The sequence below is a fragment of the Oryx dammah genome, unplaced genomic scaffold (assembly GCF_014754425.2).
Source record: "Oryx dammah isolate SB20612 unplaced genomic scaffold, SCBI_Odam_1.1 HiC_scaffold_16, whole genome shotgun sequence".
NCBI classification, from domain to species: domain Eukaryota; kingdom Metazoa; phylum Chordata; class Mammalia; order Artiodactyla; family Bovidae; genus Oryx; species Oryx dammah.
This window is the reverse complement of record NW_024070200.1, coordinates 46107832-46128021: the sequence shown is the minus strand read 5'-3', so window position 1 is coordinate 46128021 and position 20190 is coordinate 46107832. Positions and strand designations below refer to the sequence as shown.

At 39.5% G+C, this 20190-nt stretch overlaps 1 protein-coding gene across 4 annotated transcripts in view; it reads right to left on the bottom strand.

The window, feature by feature from the left end:
- The window catches only part of CPEB1 (cytoplasmic polyadenylation element binding protein 1), a 111027-nt gene that overhangs the window by 66710 nt on the left and 24127 nt on the right, over positions 1-20190 (bottom strand). For all 4 annotated transcript variants that reach the window (XM_040257516.1, XM_040257517.1, XM_040257518.1 and 1 more), the window contains exon 2: positions 15142-15316. In XM_040257516.1, the coding sequence (XP_040113450.1) occupies positions 15142-15316 (175 nt within the window). The remainder of the gene's footprint in view (positions 1-15141; positions 15317-20190) is intronic.

The window sequence follows — 20190 nt, the reverse complement described above, 5'->3', positions numbered from 1 at the left end:
CAGAAGCCACTGAGGCCAGAAAACCGAAGGCCAAGAGTCAAATTGTTAAAAGAAAAAGAACTCTCAACTGAGAATCCTGTATCCAGCAATACTGTCCTCCCAAAGTGAGGGAGAAATCAAGATATGTCCAGATAAACAAAAGCTGAGGGAGCTTGTGACCAACCAGCCCTGTAAGAAATGCTCAAAGCAGCCCAGCAAGGGGAAACGTAAGGACACTGGACAGCAACCTGAGACCACATGGAGGAAAAAAGATCTCAACACAGGGAAATAAATCGGCAATTACAGAAGCAAGCATGACTGCTAACAACGGTTGGTAGCTGTACCCTTTTCCTACATGATTTAAGAAACTGATACATTTAAGGGAAAAAAACAATGTAAAAGCCAGTATTACTGTAACTCTTGTTTATAACTCCCAATCTTATTGTCTACATAATTTAGGGGACTAACGTGTCTGAAAGAATTTCATCTTTTGAGGTACACAGTAGTATAAAGACATAATTTTATGACATCAAAAACGGAAAGGGGTGGGGACAGAGCTGCGAAAGAGCAGAAGTTTTTCTATGTTACTGAAGTTAAGCTGCTATAAACTCAAATTATAGTCTTATAACTTTGACATTAAATGTAATCTCCATGGCAACCACAAAAATAGCTACAGAATTTACACACCAAAAATTAAGAAGGAATTTAAACATTTCACTACAAAAACATCAGCTAAACACAGAGGACAAGAATGCAGAAAATGAGAGACATGGAGAAGGAAATGGCAACCCACTCCAGTATTCTTGCCTAGGAAATTCCACGGATGGAGGAGCCTAGTAGGCTACCCGCCATGGGGTTGCAAAAGAGTAGGACATGACTTAGCGACTAAACAACAACATCTTGTTTATATATGTTTTCTGTTATGATCTAATTTTTTTTTTTTTTTGCCTGTCACAGTGTAAGAACTCTATGTCAACTTTTATTGACATTATATCTCTTTGTAGCAATATCTGGCCAATAACACTTATAGTCCCAAATCAAAAGCAGCTGGATTCATATTACAGCCATTATAACATAATCACTCTTAGTTTCTAGCCCTTTCCATTGTGTCCCCCTAATCTGACTGTATCTGGCTCATCTATCCTCATTTTTTTCTGTACAGTCTTTGTTTGATATACACACTATTAAGCTTATTTTTAAAAATCTTTCTCTCAAGTCAGACTCTCCAAACTGGTAATTTTATCTGAGTCCACTTCTCTGACATATAACACTAATGATTATGGATGGACTGATCTAGTGTCCTGCATGGCTTAGTCTAAAGCCCTCTTCTGTGCCTTTCTCCTTTTCTCATATTCCTGTTCCTCAGCTTTACAGTAGTGGATGAAGGGAAGCCAATACACGTCCCCCAAGTTCAGCACCATGGGAACATCTACTTCTGGAACCATTCCCACAAGAAGAGTGATCACAATGGGTCATCCCTGGCTCTGCCCCTTCAGGACGCATACATGCAGATATCTGGGGTCTTGGCTGTTGACACTCTAAGAGATCCCCAGAAAATTAACATCTTCCTACCCCACGAGATCGGATTCTATCAGGTACAGCATAGAAAAGTTCAAGGTCAATGGTAGGATAGCCTCTCCTATACTTTTTGAAAAAGTAAAACCTGAAACCAGATGAGAGTAAAGCTATGTATATAAATGGTGTCATCATACATACAGTAAAGCTATGTATATAAATGTCATCATACATGTGTCAGTCTTTGGAGAGGTTCCCTATTACACACGGAGGGACTCAGACTCAGTTGCATATCTATGTCTCGGATTGTCTGGGAAGCTTGTTAATATGTGTCCCATGTTATTAATGGTAGGAACAGCATTTTCTGCTATAGAACTGAAATCCAACTATTAGACTACTAACTAAAACCCAAAAAGTAGGAATGAACTTTTAGAAGAGACATATTTATGTTTTATTTTTAGTGGTACCTAGAAATCCTTTGCTTTTTACACACGTGGTGCTAAATATGATATGTCTTACCATAGTTCTTGATTCTAGTGTTATAATTTTTGAGGATGAAGAATGAAGGAAAAGTCTAAATGTTTCTCAAATATTCATGTTTTCAAATTAGATCTCAAAAAGGGAGTGGCACTTTTTCATGACCTGTAATGCTATGGCTTCTTTGGTGAAATTGTTGATTATCCAGTATTTCTTCTTTAAAATATTACAACAGCTTAAACTTAACAGAAAATAAAGTCCATGATGCTTACTGTTGAACAGCAAAAATAAAAAAAAATCTTTATATCAAGGTTAAAAAAAAAAGGAGAGACAAAAGGCTATAAGGCATATAGGAAAAATGGTAAAAGTCAGTCTTCTTTGCTGTTGTTTTTCAGTCGCTCAGTCGTGTCCGACACTTTGTGACCCCATGGACTGCAGCACGCCAGGCTTCCTCGTCCTTCACCATCTCCCAGAGCTTGTTCCAACTCATGTCCATTGACTTGGTGATGCCATTTAACCATCTTGTCCTCTGTTGTCCCCTTCTGCTGCTGCTTTCAATCTTTCCCAGCATCAGGGTCTTCTCTAATGAGTCAGCTCTTCACATTAGGTGGCCAAAATAACGGAGCTTCAGCTTCACCATCAGTCCTTCCAGTGAATATTCAGGGTTGATTTCCTTTAGGATTGTCTGGTTTGATCTCCTTATACTGCAAGGGACTCTCATGAGTCTTCTCCAACACCGCAGTTCAAAACCATCAATCCTTCAGCACTCAGCCTTCTTTATGGTCCAACTCTCACATCCACACATGACTACTGGAAAAATTATAGCTTTGACTATGTGGACCTGTGTTGGCAAATTAACATCTTTCCTTTTTAATATGCTAAGTTGGTCATAGCTTTTCATCCAAGGAGCAAGCGTCTTTTAATTTAAAGGCTGCAGTCACCATCTGCATTGATTTTGGAGCCCAAGAAAATAAAGTCTGTCACCGTTTCCACTGTTTCCCCATCTATTTGCCATGAAGTGATGATGGGACTGGATGCCATGAATTTGCTTTCTGAATGTTGAGTTTTAAGCCAACTTTTTCACTCTCCTCTCATCAAGAGGCTTTTTAGTTCCTCTTCACTTTCTGCCAATAAGGGTGGTGTCATCTGCATCTCTGAGGTTACTGACATTTCTCCCTCTGATCCTGATTCCAGCTTGTGCTTCATCCAGCCCAGCATTTTGCATGATGTACTCTCCATATAAGTTAAATAAGCAGGCTGACAATATACAGCCTTGATGTACTCCTTTCCCTATTTGAAACCAGTCCATTGTTCCATGTCTGGCTCTTACTGTTGCTTCTTGACCTGCATACAGGTTTTGCCAGGAGACAGGTAAGGTGATATGGTATTCCCTCCTCTTGAAGAATTTTCCAGTTTGTTGTGATCCACACAGTCAAAGGCTTTAATGTGGTCAGTTCACTCGCATCCAACTCTTTGTGACCCCATGAATGGCAGCACACCAGGCCTCCCTGTCCATCACCATCTCCCGGAGTTCACTCAGACTCACGTCCATCGAGTCCGTGATGCCACCCAGCCATCTCATCCTCTGTTGTCCCCTTCTCCACCTGCCCCCAATCCCTCCCAGCATCAGAGTCTTTTCCAATGAGTCAACTCTTCGCATGAGGTGGCCAAAGTACTGGAGCTTCAGCTTTAGCATCATTCCTTCCAAAGAAATCCCAGGGCTGATCTCCTTCAGAATGGACTGGTTGGATCTCCTTGCAGTCCAAGGACTCTCAAGAGTCTTCTCCAACAACACAGTTCAAACGCATCAATTCTTCGGCGCTCAGCCTTCTTCACAGTCCAACTCTCACATCCATACATGACTACAGGAAAAACCATAGCCTTGACTAGATGGACCTTAGTCGGCAAAGTAATGTCTCTGCTTTTGAATATACTATCTAGGTTGGTCATAACTTTTCTTCCAAGGAGTAAGCGTCTTTTAATTTCATGGCTGCAGTCACCATTTGCAGTGATTTTGGAGCCCCCAAAAATAAAGTCTGATACTGTTTCCACTGTTTCCCCATCTATTTCCCATGAAGTGATGGGACTGGATGCCATGATCTTTGTTTTCTGAATGTTGAGCTTTAAGCCAACTTTTTCACTCTCCTCTTTCACTTTCATCAAGAGGCTTTTTAGCTCCTCTTCACTTTCTGCCATAAGGGTGGTGTCATCTGCATATCTGAGGTTATTGATATTTCTCCCAGCAATCCTGATTCCAGCTTGTGCTTCTTCCAGTCCAGCGTTTCTCATGATGTACTCTGCATAGAAGTTAGATAAGCAGGGTGACAGTATACAGCCTTGATGTACTCCTTTTCCTATTTGGAACTAATCTGTTGTTCCATGTCCAGTTCTAACTGTTGCTTCCTGACCTGCATACAGATTTCTCAGGAGGCAGGTAAGGTGGTCTGGTATTCCCATCTCTTTCAGAATTTTCCACAGTTTATTGTGATCCACACAGTCAAAGGCTTTGGCATAGTCAATAAAGCAGAAATAGATGTTTTTCTGGAACTCTCTTGCTTTTTCCATGATCCAGCGGATGTTGGCAATTTGATCTCTGGTTCCTCTGCCTTGTCAATGAAGCGTAAGTATATGTTTTTCTGGAATTCTCTTGCTTATTCTATGATCCAGTGGATGTTGGCAATTTGATCTCAGTCTTCTCCTTATCAGCAATTAAATGATGTAAATGGATTAAACTCTCCAATCAAAAAACAGAGATATGCAGAATGGATAAAAACACTTGATCCCATAGGTCTCATCTACAAGAAACCGACTTGAGATCCAAAGACAGAAACAGAAGGAAAGTGAAAGGACATAAAAAGATATTACATACGAACAGTAACCAGAAGAGAGCAGAGGTGGCCATACTTATGGCAGGCAAAACAGACTAATAAAAGTTAATGCAGACAAGAAAAGACTTTATATGTTATAAAACCCTCAATATAACTATACAATATATAATTATCAAAATACATGAAGCAAAACCTAAGAACTGAAGGGAGAGAAACAGTTCTACAATAACAGTCAGAGACTTAAATATCCCACTCAGAATAGTGAATAAATGACAGAAGATACTTAATAAGGAAGTACAGCAGCTAAACAACAAAATTCACCAATTAGACTTAACAGACATATATGGAACATTCACTGTTGTGCATGTTCAGTCATGTCAGACTCTTTGCAACCCCACGGACTGTAGCCCTCCAGGCTTCTCTTGTCCATGGAATTTTTCAGGGAAGAATACTGGAATGGGTTGCCATTTTCCTCATCCAGGGGATCTTCACCACCCAGGAATCAAAACTACTTGTGTCTCCTGCACTGGCAGGTAGATTCTTCCCCACTAGTGCCACCTGGAAAGCTCATGGAACATTCTACCCAACAACAAACACACACTACCAAGTGTCTGTCGGACATTTTCCATACTTCAGGCAACAAATAAAGTCTCCATAGATTTTTAAAGATATCATACAAAGTATCTTCTCTGACAACAACAGGATGGAGTTAGAAATCAGTAACAAAACTGAAACTGAAAAATTCACAAACTGAGAAAAACTGAGTAACACTTTTAAACAACCAAGGGATCAAAGAAGAACTGAGAAGGGAAATGAGAAACATTCAGAGACAAATTAGAACAAAACACAACATTCAAGACTTAAGGGCCACAGCAAAAGCAGTGCAATGAAGGAAATCTGTACCTAGAAAAGACACTAAAAAACAAGATCTCAGGGCAACACCCTAACTAGAACTAAGACCCGATGCAGTCAAATAACTCAGTCAGTCAGTTCAGTTCAGTCACTCAGTCGTGTCCGACTCTTTGTGACCCCATGAATTGCAGCATGCCAGGCCTCCCTGTCCATCACCATCTCCCGGAGTTCACTCAGACTCATGTCAATCGAGTCGGTGATGCCATCCAGCCATCTCATCCTCTGTCGTCCCCTTCTCCTCCTGCCCCCAATCCCTCCCAGCATCAGAGTCTTTTCCAATGAGTCAACTCTTCATGTGAGGTGGCCAAAGTACTGGAGTTTCAGCTTTAGCATCATTCCTTCCAAAGAAATCCCAGGGCTGATCTCCTTCAGAATAGACTGGTTGGATCTCCTTGCAGTCCAAGGGACTCTCAAGAGTCTTCTCCAACAAGTAAATAAATGTTATTAAAAATTCAACATCCTTTCCTGAACAAACCCTCTTTTTAACAGAACAGGAACAGAATGAAATTACCTTCATATAATAAATGCCATATATGTAAAACCCACAGAAAACATCATATTCAATGGTGAAAGATTGAACACTTTTTCTCTTAAGATCAGGAACCAAAGATGTCTGCTTTCACCACTTTTATTCAACATATTATTGGAAGTTTCAGCCACAGAAATTAATTAAACAAGAAACATAAAAGGCATCCAAGTTGGAAAGAAAAAGTAAAATTATCTGTTTGAGGAGAATACAGTCTTATATGCAGGAAATCCTAGTCTCCACAAAAATGCTGTTAGAGCTAATAAATGAATTCAGCAAAGCCAGCAGATACCAAGCCAACACACCAAAATCAGCTGCATTCACAGACACAATGAACAATTTGAAAAGGAAATTACAAAAACAATACCATTTGTAACAACATTAAAAAGAATAAAGTACTTAGGAATTAACCAAGAAGGTAAAAGACTTGTAAATGAAAACTACGAAACACTGCTGAAAAAAAATGAAAGATAACATAAATAAATGTAAACACTTCCCATGTTCATGAATTGGAAGACTTCGTATTGTTAAAATGTTAATGCTATTCAAAATGATTCAATGCAATCCCTATCAAAACCCCAATGACTTTTTGTAGAAACAGAAAAACCTGTCCTAAAATTCATATGGAATCTCAAGTGACCTGAACAGTTAAAACAATTTTGACAAAGATCAACAAAACAGGACTCAACATTTCCTGATTTGAAAACTTACCTCAAAGATATGGTAACCAAAATGGTGCAGTATTAGCATAAAGACAGACATACACACTGAATAGAAGGTCTGGAAATAAACCCTTGCAGACATGGTCAAATGGCTTTTAACAAGATGCCAAGACTACCGAATAGGGGAAAGAACAGTCTTCAATAAATGGTGCTTGGAGAACTGGACATCCACTTGCAAAAGAATGAAGTTGTACTCTCACCCAATGCCATGTTACTCAAAGCGGATCAATGAACAAAATATAAAAGCCGAAACAATGAAAGTTAGTAGAAAACACAGGACAAAATTTTCACAACACTGGGTCTGGCAATGATTTCTTGAATATGACTTCACAGGCACAAGTAACAGAAGAAAATAGACAAATGAGATTTCATGAAAATGTAAAAACGTTGTACATCAAAACACACTATTCTACAGAGTAAAAAGTCAACTCACAGAATGGAGAAAATATTTGCAAATCAACATCCAGTAAGGAATTAACATCCAGAATACAGAGAGATACTCTTAAAACTCAATGAGAAACCAAACCATTCAATTTAAAAGTGGGAAAGGGCATGAACAGATACTTCTACAAAGAAGATACAGAAATGACCAATAAGCACATGGAAATATGCTAAATATCACTAATCCCAAGAGAATGCAAACCAAAATTACTATGAGATACCACCTTACACCCACTAGGATGGCTACTATAAAAAAAAAGAGAAAAGTATTGGTGAGGGTGTGGAGAAATTGGAACCCTTAGGCTACAAGGAGATGATGAAAAACTGTGTAGCCTCTGTGAAAAATAGTATGGCAATTTAAAAAAAATTACTGTGTGATCCAGCAATTACATCTCTTGGTATATACCCCAAAAGAGTTGAAAGCAAGCTCTCAAAGAAATACCTGTACACCTATGTTCATTCACAGTAGCATTACTCACAATAGGAAAAACATGCAAGCAATCCAAGTACCCGTCTGATGGACAAATGGATATGAAAAATGTGCCGCACGTGTATAATGGAGTGTATTATTCAGCCTGAAAAAGGAAGGAATCTGCTATGTGCTACAACATGGACAGACCTTGAGGACATTATCCTAACTGAAATAAGCCAAGTCACAAAAAAGACAAACACGGGTATGATTCCACATATTTGAAGTTGGTCAAAACCATAAAGACAAAGTATAAGGGTGGCTGCCAACAACTAGGGGAAGGAAGCATGAGGAATTACTGCTCAATAGGTATAGTTTCAGTTTTACAAGATGAAGAGTTAGGCCGATAAATGGTGGTGACTTTTGCACAAGTATGTGAATGTATCTAGTATCACTGAACTGTACACCCCAAAATACTTTAGATGGTAAATTTTATTTTTGCCACAATAAACAAAATCCTAGATGTTATCAACATTGAATGTGCAAACAGAATTTAACATAAAATAATTTTTCTTTTGGCCACACTGCACACCACGTCGGATCTTAGTTCTCTGACCAGTGACTGAATCTGCACCCCCTGCAGTGGGAGTGGAGATTCTTCACCACTGGACCGCCAGGGAAGGCTCAGAAGTCCACCTTTTAAAAAGACATGACCCAGGTGAGTTTAGAGGAGAAGAGATTTAAGTGTATGTATGGCTGAGTCCCTCTGCTGCCCACCTGAAACTATCACAGCACTGTTAAGTCACTTCAGTTGTGTCTGACTCTGTGTGATCCTATGGATTGTAGCCTGCCAGGCGCTTCTGCTCATGGGATTCTCCGAGCAAGAATACTGGAGAAGGTTGCCATGCTCTCTTCCAGGCGATCTTCCCAACCAGAGATTGAACCCCGTCTTCTGCACTGACGGGTTCTTTTACAAAATAAAAAGTTTAATGAAAAAAAATACATGAACACAACAATGCTCTCATGACTGGATGCTATATATACACACACCATCATAATCATATACTACCAGCATTTACTGAGTGCAGTTACAGGCATTATTTAGGTATTCAATACACACACCATCATAATCATATACTACCAGCATTTAGTAAGTGCAGTTACAGGCATTATTTAGGTATTCAATACACATATCTTATTCAAGCGTCACAAAAATCCTATAAATGTGTATTATTACTACTCCCGTGTCACGAAAACTTAACCTTTAAGGTTAGAGCAAGTCAGTAGCACCGCCAGGATTTGTTCTCAAGGAACCTGCATCCAGAATCTGCACTTTACTTCGTGTAGGTTTATTATGAAATGGGCAAACTGAGAATGTTTTTCTTCAAAACTATAACCTCCCCACTTAGAGAATATACATGTTTATATTTATACCACCACATAGTGGGTCAGTGACAATCTGCAACAGCCAAGAATGATCCTGCTTCATCTAATAGAGCCAAACAGACAACAGAACATGTGAGAAGATTTTCAGAGATGAAAACCAAGTCACTCTTAAATAAGGGTAGGATTTTTCGAGGCCGAGAACATTCAATTAAGCACCAGAACAGCATTCTTGCCATGATTTCATCTAAGTCAGCAATTTTAATTATACAACATATAGAAACACACCAGACAGTATAAAGTAAAAGAACTCGGGGGCACAGTTCTGGAGACCTTTTTGGGTTGATACCACAGCTTATATGCTACAGGTATTCTTTTAACTACACAAAGTATTTTTTAATATAAACAAAAACTTTTGCATCTCCATATAGTCACGGATTCAGCTTGTCAAGTGTCATGTTGTTCCACCCCATGACCATGTATGTGGAAATGCAAACGTCCAAGAGGAACCAAGGATCACTAAGGACAAAGGTAGAACACTTTACAACCAAGTATCAAAACCGACTAGAAAGCTGCGGTCTCTAAGACAGGAGGACAGATAAACAATGGAAGAGAAAAGCCTCCAGAAACAGACGTGCACATGTAATACAGATGCCTGACTTATGAGAAAGGCGCCAGTAGTACAGTGAAAAGAGATTTTTTTTTCCCCAAGGTGGTGCTGGGTCAACTGGCCATCTATGCAGAAGAAAACGAACCTTGACCTTCCATCTTACACTGTGTACAATATGAAATCTAAGACGGGTTGCAAATGTTAAGACTGAAAGGTAAAACAGTACTTTTTAAAAATGAAATGCAGAATATCTTCTTCATGACTTTGGAATAGGAAAACACTTCTCAAACAGGACACAATAAAGCATTAGCCATAACTGAAAAGCTGATAAACTGCACTCCATAAAATTTAAATTACGTTATTAAAAAATACCAATTAAGAGTATAAAGACAAGCCACAGGTTTGGAGAAAAGATTTTTTATTATATATATCCGACAAAGAACTCATAGTGTAGAATATATAAAAGAGTAAACAGAAAATAGCTATAGCTAAGCAGGAAAAAGGCAGGTAATTCTAAAGAAATATTAGTGTATTAAGACTTGAAGAGGCACTTCAGGAAAGAGGATATGCGAAGGTCAACAAACATTATGAAAAGATGCTCAAGTTCGTAAGTCATCAAGGAAACAAAACTTAAAACCACAATAGAGATGCCACTACATACTCACTGAAATAGTCAAAGGGATTAAAAACAATACCAAATCTTGGTGAGGTAGAGCTAACCCAAACCATCTGACAGTGTGTGTCACAAGTGTAAACTGGTGCAACTGCTGTGATAAACTGGCAGCATCCATTAATGCTGAAATCACAGATACTCTACCAGCCAGCACTCTCCCAGGATATACCCAAGAGAATAAGTTCACCAGAACACATGTTCAGAGTAGCACTATTCAGAATAGCCCTAAATGTCTACTAACAGTAGAATAAGCCAGAATATATTCACACAACAGAATACAGTACAGCAACGGGAACAAATGCTCCACAACCACTGGCTGTGAATGGGTGGATCTCACAGCCGAAGAGCACACATTTATGGTTCTATGTATGCAAGTTCAGAAACAGGCAGAAGATATGCATTTAAAAGTTAGCACAGTAGTTTACCCTTCACTAGTTAAGAGACTGTAGGGCTGCCAGGGGCTTCTGGTCTATCTCTATATACAAGTGGATATACAAGATTTGTTCAGTGCGTGAAAACTCACTAAATTTGCATATTTATCCTAGTAAAAGTATCATACTTTTAGGTATATATCATACATAATTTTCTGTATATAGTGTTATACTCAGACTAAAAGTTAAAAATTTAACTGTTACAGCCATATATTAAAGGTTTCAGGAAAAAAAAAAATTTATTTTATGGGAAGTGAGACTTCCCAAGAGTAATTTCAACTGTCTCCTGTTAGCTGGGACTGAATATATTAAAATTTATTTCAGAACAGCTTTTAAGATAATTTAGTGATGATACTCCCAGAATAAAAAAGGAAACCATCTCAGTCAGAAATTCAATATATCCAGCTACAATTACACACTTCTTTGGCCCTAAATTGAAAGCCGGCAGCTCATCTAGATCTGCATTGCTGGTTACCTGCCTGTGTTCAGCTGGAGACAGTGTGAGCTCTTCACTTATGATGTGTACTTTTCTGTATGTATATCACATTATAATAAATAAATATTAATCAGCATTTCAGTCCCACCCCTTACTTGCTGTGAACTACTTTAACTTATCTATCCCTCTTCTGAGCTTCCAACTACTTGAACCAGTCTCTGAGAGGTCTCAAAGTTAACCTGAAACTTTTCCCTCCAGACACTGCCTCAGGCCCATCCCATAGTCAAGATGTCCCTTAATGTCATCTTAACAAGTTTTCACACTTGACAGACACGTAACAATAACTCAGTTCATTTATGCTTCAATCACATGTCCATTTACAGCCCATTTCCTTCCTTCCTCAGAATTGTAAAGGACTAGGCAGGGAGTGGGGAAGGGCCCCTGAGGAGCTGCCTGGATGAGCGGTCCAGCTCTGGCCTAACCTCCCAGCCTCACCCCAACCCCGCCCACAACAACAAGGGTCTTGGCCTAACACCAACCAGAAAACTCCAGCCTCCCGCAACGTCTCCTGAACCAGAGGGAGTTTCCCTGTGCGTCAGCTGGGGGGCATTCAGACAGCTGCAGCCACCCTCCCCCATCCCTGCCCCACGTCATCCTCTCAAGTTCTCTCTCACCTCTACTCAGTCAAGGACAGACAGCAAGTCTGTTGCCTTACAAGGGGTTCAACAACCCTGTGTTCCTTCTTAGAAGCAATTTCCATCTACACAAATGCTCCTCTCTGGAGACACTCCCCTCACTCGGCTTGACAGCGGAAGCAGCGCCCGCCTTGCTGTGCTCCACCAAGAGGAGAGAGGGTTACTCTGCAGGCTGCCCGCCCCAAGCAGTCTTCCTAGACAGCCCAGGGCAAGGCTGAGGTGAGGTCTGTGGTAGCGGGACAGCTCTGTGGCCTCTTTGGAAGCCCTCAGTGCGGTATCTGGCTCCCACTCTTGGGGACTGTCACTGTGCCACAGGTCATCTGACAACCTTCGAGCTCAGCTTTGGACCCCAATGTCAATCCAGAATCAACAACAAACCTAACTCAATATCCAATTACACTGAAGTAACTTTTTCTTCTTCAAGGCTTATTTCGAATGCTGCTCCATCCAGTGTTTCTTCACTCCCTAACCAACACAGTCTCTCCCTCCTTGGACCTTGTTCACAGCGCTTTTCCAGTAACACCTTACCAGCTGACTTGCAAAGTTCTGACAGGACTCTCACTGCATACTATATGCAATGAAACTGTGTCACAGCTAACACAAACCTTCTAAGTGATAAATCAAACATTTGCTCAAACGAAAAAAACAAATAGCATGTAACTACTGCAAAGTTAAGTGTACCTATATGAAGCAAGGTGCACAATTAAATGTACCTATGCAAAATCCAAATATCAATGCTGAAACACTGTGCCAAGAAATACTTTTTAACAAGTTGTCCTTATTATAAAATATGTTTGTTACAGAAGAATCAGTGGGAAAAGCACACAGGAAAAAAGAATTACCCATTATCCCTTCACTGTTACATTTACACCTTGCCATTCCAGTCTTTCTATGCATATATACATCCCTGAGACCACAGTTTTGTACTTTGCTTTTTCACTTCAGGTACTGTGACTACCTACATCATTAAGTAATCTACTACAAACATATTAATAACCGCAGGACATTCCACTGTACGGCTACTTTAGCTTTTGTTGTCACCAAACTGCCCCTAGTTATAACAATGTTATAACCAATCTTGTTCTTGGGTTTCTATAATGCTGATTATCTACTTAGGTAACAAGATTACTTCTGACCAAAAGCTACAAATTCAGGTTAAAGTGCTTCATGGAAAACACACACCCAGGTTTACTTGTGCAATAACCACAAGTAAACAGGCTTCCCTGCTGCGGAAGCCTCAGAATGCTCCAGGCCAGCAGCCCTGCCTCACCTCTCAAGATCCAGAGCCCACACCCCGAACCAGCATCTCAGGCGGGGACAACGAGACAGCTGACCACAACAGCAAGGGCTAGGTACGTGCAAAGGGCACAGGACACCAGCTACCTTGACCAGAACCTCTCCTGCAATTTCAGGAGGTGCCTTCAAGCTGCAGCACTGCTTCCTTACAGAGCACCCCCACCAGCCCCCAATAAGGAGAGCCCTGTGAGGCATCTGGGGCCGGCACCATCCTGTCCTACAGCTGGAAAACACTATCTACTTTGGCTCACTGCCCAAGGTCAACCTTACAACCCAGGCTTCCCTTGTTTCTTCCAGTTCTCTTCCCATTGCACTTCTTGGACCTATGCCCTCAGAAGGCCCCCTGTAGAGCTCAAGAAGTCTACGCCTTATAGGTTGGCCAGTCAGTGACCAGAACCCGGGTCTTACCACTGAGGCCACTGGGTGCCCTGGCCAACTGTGAACATGCACACCTCAAAGCTCCCGTCTCACTGACCAGGAGTCCCTCCCCTTACTCAGGTCAACAACCTAGCCATTAGCTGGAAACCGCTCTGCTATAAACCATAAACGTTCCAGCATGTCTGAAGCAATCCAGTGAGATTTAAGTCACTGTTGACTGTCATTCTTACTGGAATATAATTCATGCAACTTTCTGAAAAGAGAAAAACACACACATAGAACCAGGCAGGTTCTCTCAATCTTTCACTTGACATAAGCTAAATAAAGAATAAGCTTACTCCAATTAACAGGAAACATTACATGTATACTTTTTTGGAAGTCAGAAGAAGCAAGACCTACCCGTATTCCTCAGTTCCCATTTTCTTCTCTCACTTTTCTCCCAGCACAATTTAATAAATAAATTTCTATGGGGTCATCTCCTTCCTAATAAACTTCCCCGTTATACACTTACTTTACGTTCACATGCTTCTGCATTTTTATGGGAATTATTTCCAAGGCAAAGTTAAAGATAAATCAATGAATTTACAACTAAAGAAACAGCAATTACCAGTCCTTGTTCTAAGAATCCCTGTTTTACCAAATATTTTCAAGGTCCATTTAAAAAATTAAAAACATGTTCGCTTTCATCTAAAATAAGTCAAAGAACAGTCCAACAACATTCCTATAATATGTTGCAACTCCCACAAAAAGATTATGAAACACTGTTGGGACATCCAAGCCTCCTTGAGAAGAACTGTCTTCAGGAGACACTGCCCTCTCCCTCCACTGTGCTATGGAACACCTTAAATATCAGGAAAACCAAATGCTTGTTCACTTGCACGCGTTTCAAAAGCAATTAAAATATCCAAGAGCGGCATCACCCAGTACAGTAGCCACTTGTCACATGTAACTACTGAGCCCTTGAAATGTAGCTAATGCAAACTGAGCTATACTATAAATGTAAAATATACACTGGATTCTGACGTCATAACACTAACAAAAGAATCGCTCATTAACAGCTTTTATACAGATTATACATTGACACACACTATTTTGACTATGTTGGGTTACATCAAGTATTCATCACTTTTTAAAATGTTTCCAATGGAAAAAAAAAAAAATAAAATGTTTCCAATGTAGCTGTAAGAAAATCTACTGTAACATGTAACTCATAATTGAATATATAAATAGTCTTGTCACCTCTGACCTACTTTTTTTCATGTAATCAAAGGATGTCTTCACCCCAGTGGGGACCCAATCCACAAGGCAAACTACGGGAGGGGTGGAGTGCTACCTGAGGGTCAAGGTCACTCATAGACTTCACAAGGAAGAGGCCTAGAAACAGCAATGTGTGCATGTCTAGCACATCCAAGTCTTCAAATCTAAGTCACCTGGCAAGTGATCATGGATTCCTCGATTTACAGGGGTGGTGCAGACTCTACTGAAATCCAGAGAATTATCCAATATGGCATTTATCCTTCGAAAGATATTGGCATTTCTACACGTGGAGAGTGCAGGTGCTTCCTGGTTGTCCCAGCAATCTTTTATCCTTCCCGCTTCTTCTTCCTAGACACAGAAAAAAGGTGTTTAGGTTTTCTATTCTCCCTGTTGATAGAGACTTCACAACTCCTTTTCCTCTATAGCCCAATACAAGTTAGATAAAGTAACAAAGACTTGAGTTTCTTGCCTGTATACTAACATACTTAACTCTCAGCAAGATACCCTGAGAGAACAGTAAGAGGGAAAAACACTGACACGTAAGATGTAAGAACATTCTAACATAATGGGACTTGTATAGAACGGCAACAACATGAGCTTTAAGAACCAGACACACCTGGTTCAAATTGTGAGTCCACCTATATAGCAGATTACGTGGCAATAAAAGAATGAAGTACTGATACATACTATAATATGGGTAAACCTCTAAAACATGAGGTGAAAGAAACCAGTCACACAAGACCACATACTGTATGAGCCCAATTATATGAAATGTGCAGAATAGGTAATCTAAAGCAGATTAGCTGCCTTCAACTAGGGAGGTGGGAAGGTGGTTAGCCAGTTGTGTCTAAAGGGTACAAGGTTTCTTTTTTCAAATGATGAAAATATTCTAAAATTAGATCATGGTGAGGGTTGCAAAATTCCATAAATATACTAAAGGTCAATGGATTATACTTTGAAAAGTGAACCTTACAATTATGTAAATTATATATTAATACAGTTGTTTCAAAAGTTTGATTCTGCCGTTTATTGGCAGTTACTAATCTCTGTGCTACAGTCCCCACTTGTGAAATGGGGAAGAGTACCTACCAACCTTTTGATGGGATGTATACAGTACTTAGCATGGTGCTGCCATATGGTAGCTGCTATTTTTACATTTTAAGATATACCTACAGGAAAAGACTTGGGCAGGATCAAGAGTGGTACAAAAACCACCCAAAGGGTTCTTTAAATAATTGATACGATCTATGTGGTCATTAAAAGTGCACACAACTCATGTAAGACATCACTGAATGAAAAACAGACTCCTAGGTACATAAAAGTGAACTGAACCCCCACACAAGTGATTCTTGGGTGTTCTCTCTCTCAGTCAATAAGACCACCATCCTCCAGGTGCCTGAGACAGAAATCTAGGCACCATTCTTCTCTGTTCGATCTCCCTCACTCACCACATCCAATATGTAAGCAAAGAAATACCAGCTGACAGACTCAATCTTCTAAAGGAAGTCAGACTCATCGCTTCTATCATTCCCAGTTACCTTGGGGAGTATAATAGGGAAGTCATACAAAAGCAAACAACAGCAAAAGTCCAAGTAATGAAACTAGTAGGGCTTCCCTGGCGGCTCCGTGGTAAAGACTGCCTGCAATGCAGAAGATTCAGGTTCTATTCTGGGTCAGGAAGATCCTCTGGAGCAGGAAATGGCAACTCACTCCAGTATTTTTGCCTGGACAGACGAGCCGGGCAGGCTACCCGTCCACGGGGTTGCAAGGTATTGGGACACAACTTAGCTACTAACAAACAACAACAAAAGAAACTAGAACCTAAGACCCTGTAGCTGAATACGTCAAAACAAAATTTTTAAAGCCTGGTGTTATTCTGTGTAACTTATTAAAATCCAGGTGTAAGCATGAGAATGACCAGAAATATTTAAGACTTTATAAACTCTGCAGCATGGCCTTAAAGGGACAAACCTGAATTCCACATCATTTTCAAGCTCTTGAAAGACTGGTTGGTATTCTTTGCAAACTGTGAAGATGACCAGAACACAGTTGTGTTTCCCAAGCCCTCCAGGGAGGTGCCATTGAGAATGGTTAAATCCACTGACATAGGCCATTTTCACAACTGCAGATTTCTAAGGTTAATATTCAACTTTACAAAGGCTAAGATATAAGGATTTATAACCAATCTGCATACCTTAAGGCTACATGCTTCATTCATTCACTGTCTAACATACATTAACCAACTGCCTGCTATCCACAGTAGCATTCTCAGGATAGGCAGATTAAACCAGCAACATCCACTGGGGAACAAATGTATCACTCTCCCCAGGTGTACAACAGGGATAAAAGTAACAATACTATCTCAGAGGGCTTTTTGTGAATTAATACACATAAAGTGGCTCACACAGTACCTGGCACATAACTACATGCCAAATAAACAAACGCTGGCTCTCAGCAGTGTTATTATTATACCAAGGGGTTGGAAGCCGCCACGAGGATCCTTGAAGAAAAGAATCTACCTGCTCATTAAAAGGAGGAAAATGAACTAAAAACCTATGTCAACTATTCCTTTGACGACCCCAGGCCCTTCCATGCCTAACTTCTGTAATCATTTGATTTCAGAAGCTTAATTAGGAACCTCCCTGGTGGCCCAGTGACTAAGAATCTGCACTTGCACTGCAGCAAGTAAAGGTCTGATCCCCGGTCAGGGAACTGAGGTCCTGCAGGCCACCCGCATGGTGTGAATAAAAACTTAAAACCTTAATTAGAAAAGACTAAAGACATGATAAAAAAAAATCGAACTGTCCAAAAGCTGAACCTACCACAGCATACAGTGATCCTTTAAAATTATCCAGTTATATAATTCTTAGTTTCTCATTTTTTAAAACAGAAACCTTTTATACATCCCTACCCTTAACAGGCCCATTACTCTGCATAGTCTATCTTAACTCTGATCAATTTATAGGTCTGAGTTCATATCCATGTTTTACCATAACCAAAAATGGGTATTTCCCCTTGATTTTCTACTACTGCCTCATAGATTGCACTGTTATTTGTGGCATTTTTGCCATGCAGTGAGATCACTTGCAGCTTTTTTTGAACTTTATTTCACTATAGACAGGAAAGCAAGCTTTAAAGACACAAACTCAAAAGAGAACACAAACCTTAATACTACTGAGAATCATGGATCTATAGGAAGGATTAGTTGGTCGGGCTAGGAAAAAAAAAAAAACAGTTAATTCTCTGTCTTCACATCTAAAGCAACCAGAGAAAGGAAAACAAAACCCAAAGTCAGTAGAAGTAAAGACAACATTTAAGATCAGAGTAGAAATAAATGAAATAGAGACAAAGAAAATAAATAGCAAGTGCCAATGAAACTAAAAGCTGGTTCTTTGAGGAGATAAACATTGATAAACCTTTAGCCAGACTTGTCAAAATAAAAAGGGAGGATTCAAATCAGTAAAATTAGAAATGAAAAGGGGGAAGTTACACCTAACACCACAGATGTTAGGAATCATAACAGACTACTACAAGCAACTATATACCAATAAAACTGACAACCGGGAAGAATTGGGAAAATTCTTAGAAAGGTATAACGTCCCAAGACTGAACCAGGAAGAAACAAAATATGAACGGATCAATCACAAGTAGTGAAACTGAAACAATTATTAAAAATCTTTCAACAAACAAAAGTTGAGGACCAGATGGCTTCACAGGCAAATTCTATCAAACACTTAGAGAAAAGCTAACAGGTGCCTTTTTGAAACTCTTCAAAAAACTGCAGAAGAAGGAACACTCCCAAGCTCATTCACTATCACCCTAATACCAAAACAGACAAAGGTATCACAAAAAAGAAAAATTACAAACCAGTACCACTGATGAACATAGGTGCAAAAAGCCTTGACAAAATACTAGCAAAATGAATTCAACAACACATTAAAAGGACCATACAGCATGATCAAGTGGAATTTATCCCTGAGATACAAAGATTTTTCAATATCTGCAAATCACTGTGAAATATATCAACAAAATGAAGAAGTAAAACCATGTGATCATTTCAACAGATGTAGAAAAAGCTATTGACAAAATTCAACATGCATTTATGATAAAAAACTTTCCAGAAAGTGAGCTTAGAGGGAACCTACCTCAATTTAATAAAGGCCATATATGACCAACTCACAGCAAACATCATTCTCAATGGTGAAAAACTGAAAGCATTTCCTCTAAGAACAGGAACAAGACAAAGATGTCCACTCTTGCCACTATTATTCAACAAAGTTTTATAAGTCCTAGCCATGGCAGTCACAGAAGAAAAAGAAATAAAAACACTCCAAACTGGAAAAGAAGTAAAACTGTCCCTCTTTGAAGATGCTATGATACTATACATAAAAAATTCTAAAGATGATACCAGAACACTACTAGAGCTCATCAATAAATCTGGTAAAATTGCAGGATTAATGCACAGAAACCTACTGCATTCCCATACACTAACAGAAGATAAGAGACATCAAGGAAACAATCCTAGTTACCGCTGCATCAAAAAGAGTAAAATACCAAAGAACAGACCTGCCTAAGGAGATAAAAGATCTGTACTCTGAAAATGGTAACTAACATATGGGTGGAAGAAATCAAAGATGACACAAACAGATGGGGCGATATACCACATTCTTGGACTGGAAGAATATTGTCAAAATAACTACACTACCCAAAGCAATCTATAGACTCAATGCAACCCCCATCAAACTACCAATGGCGTTTTTCACAGAATGAGAACAAAAAATTTTTAAATATGTATGGAAACACAAAAGATCCCGAAGAGCCAAAGCAATCTTAAGAAAAATGGAGCTGGAAGAATTAGGCTCCCTGGCTACAAAGCTACAGTAATCAAGACAGTATGATATTGACACAAGAACAGAAATATAGTTAAATGGAGCAGAATATAGACAAAAGCCCAGAGATAAACCCACACACCTATGGTCACCTAATCTATGACAAAGGAGGCAAGAATATACAATGGAGAAGAGACAGTCACTTCAATAATAAGTGGTGCTGGGAAAACTGGACGGCTACATGTAAAAGAATGAAATTAAAACACCTAACACCATACACAAAGATAAACTCAAAATGGATTAAAGACCTAATATAAGGCCAGAAACCAAAAAACTCTTAGAGGAAAACATAGAACACTAACATAAAGTGTAGCAAGATTCTCTTTAACCCAT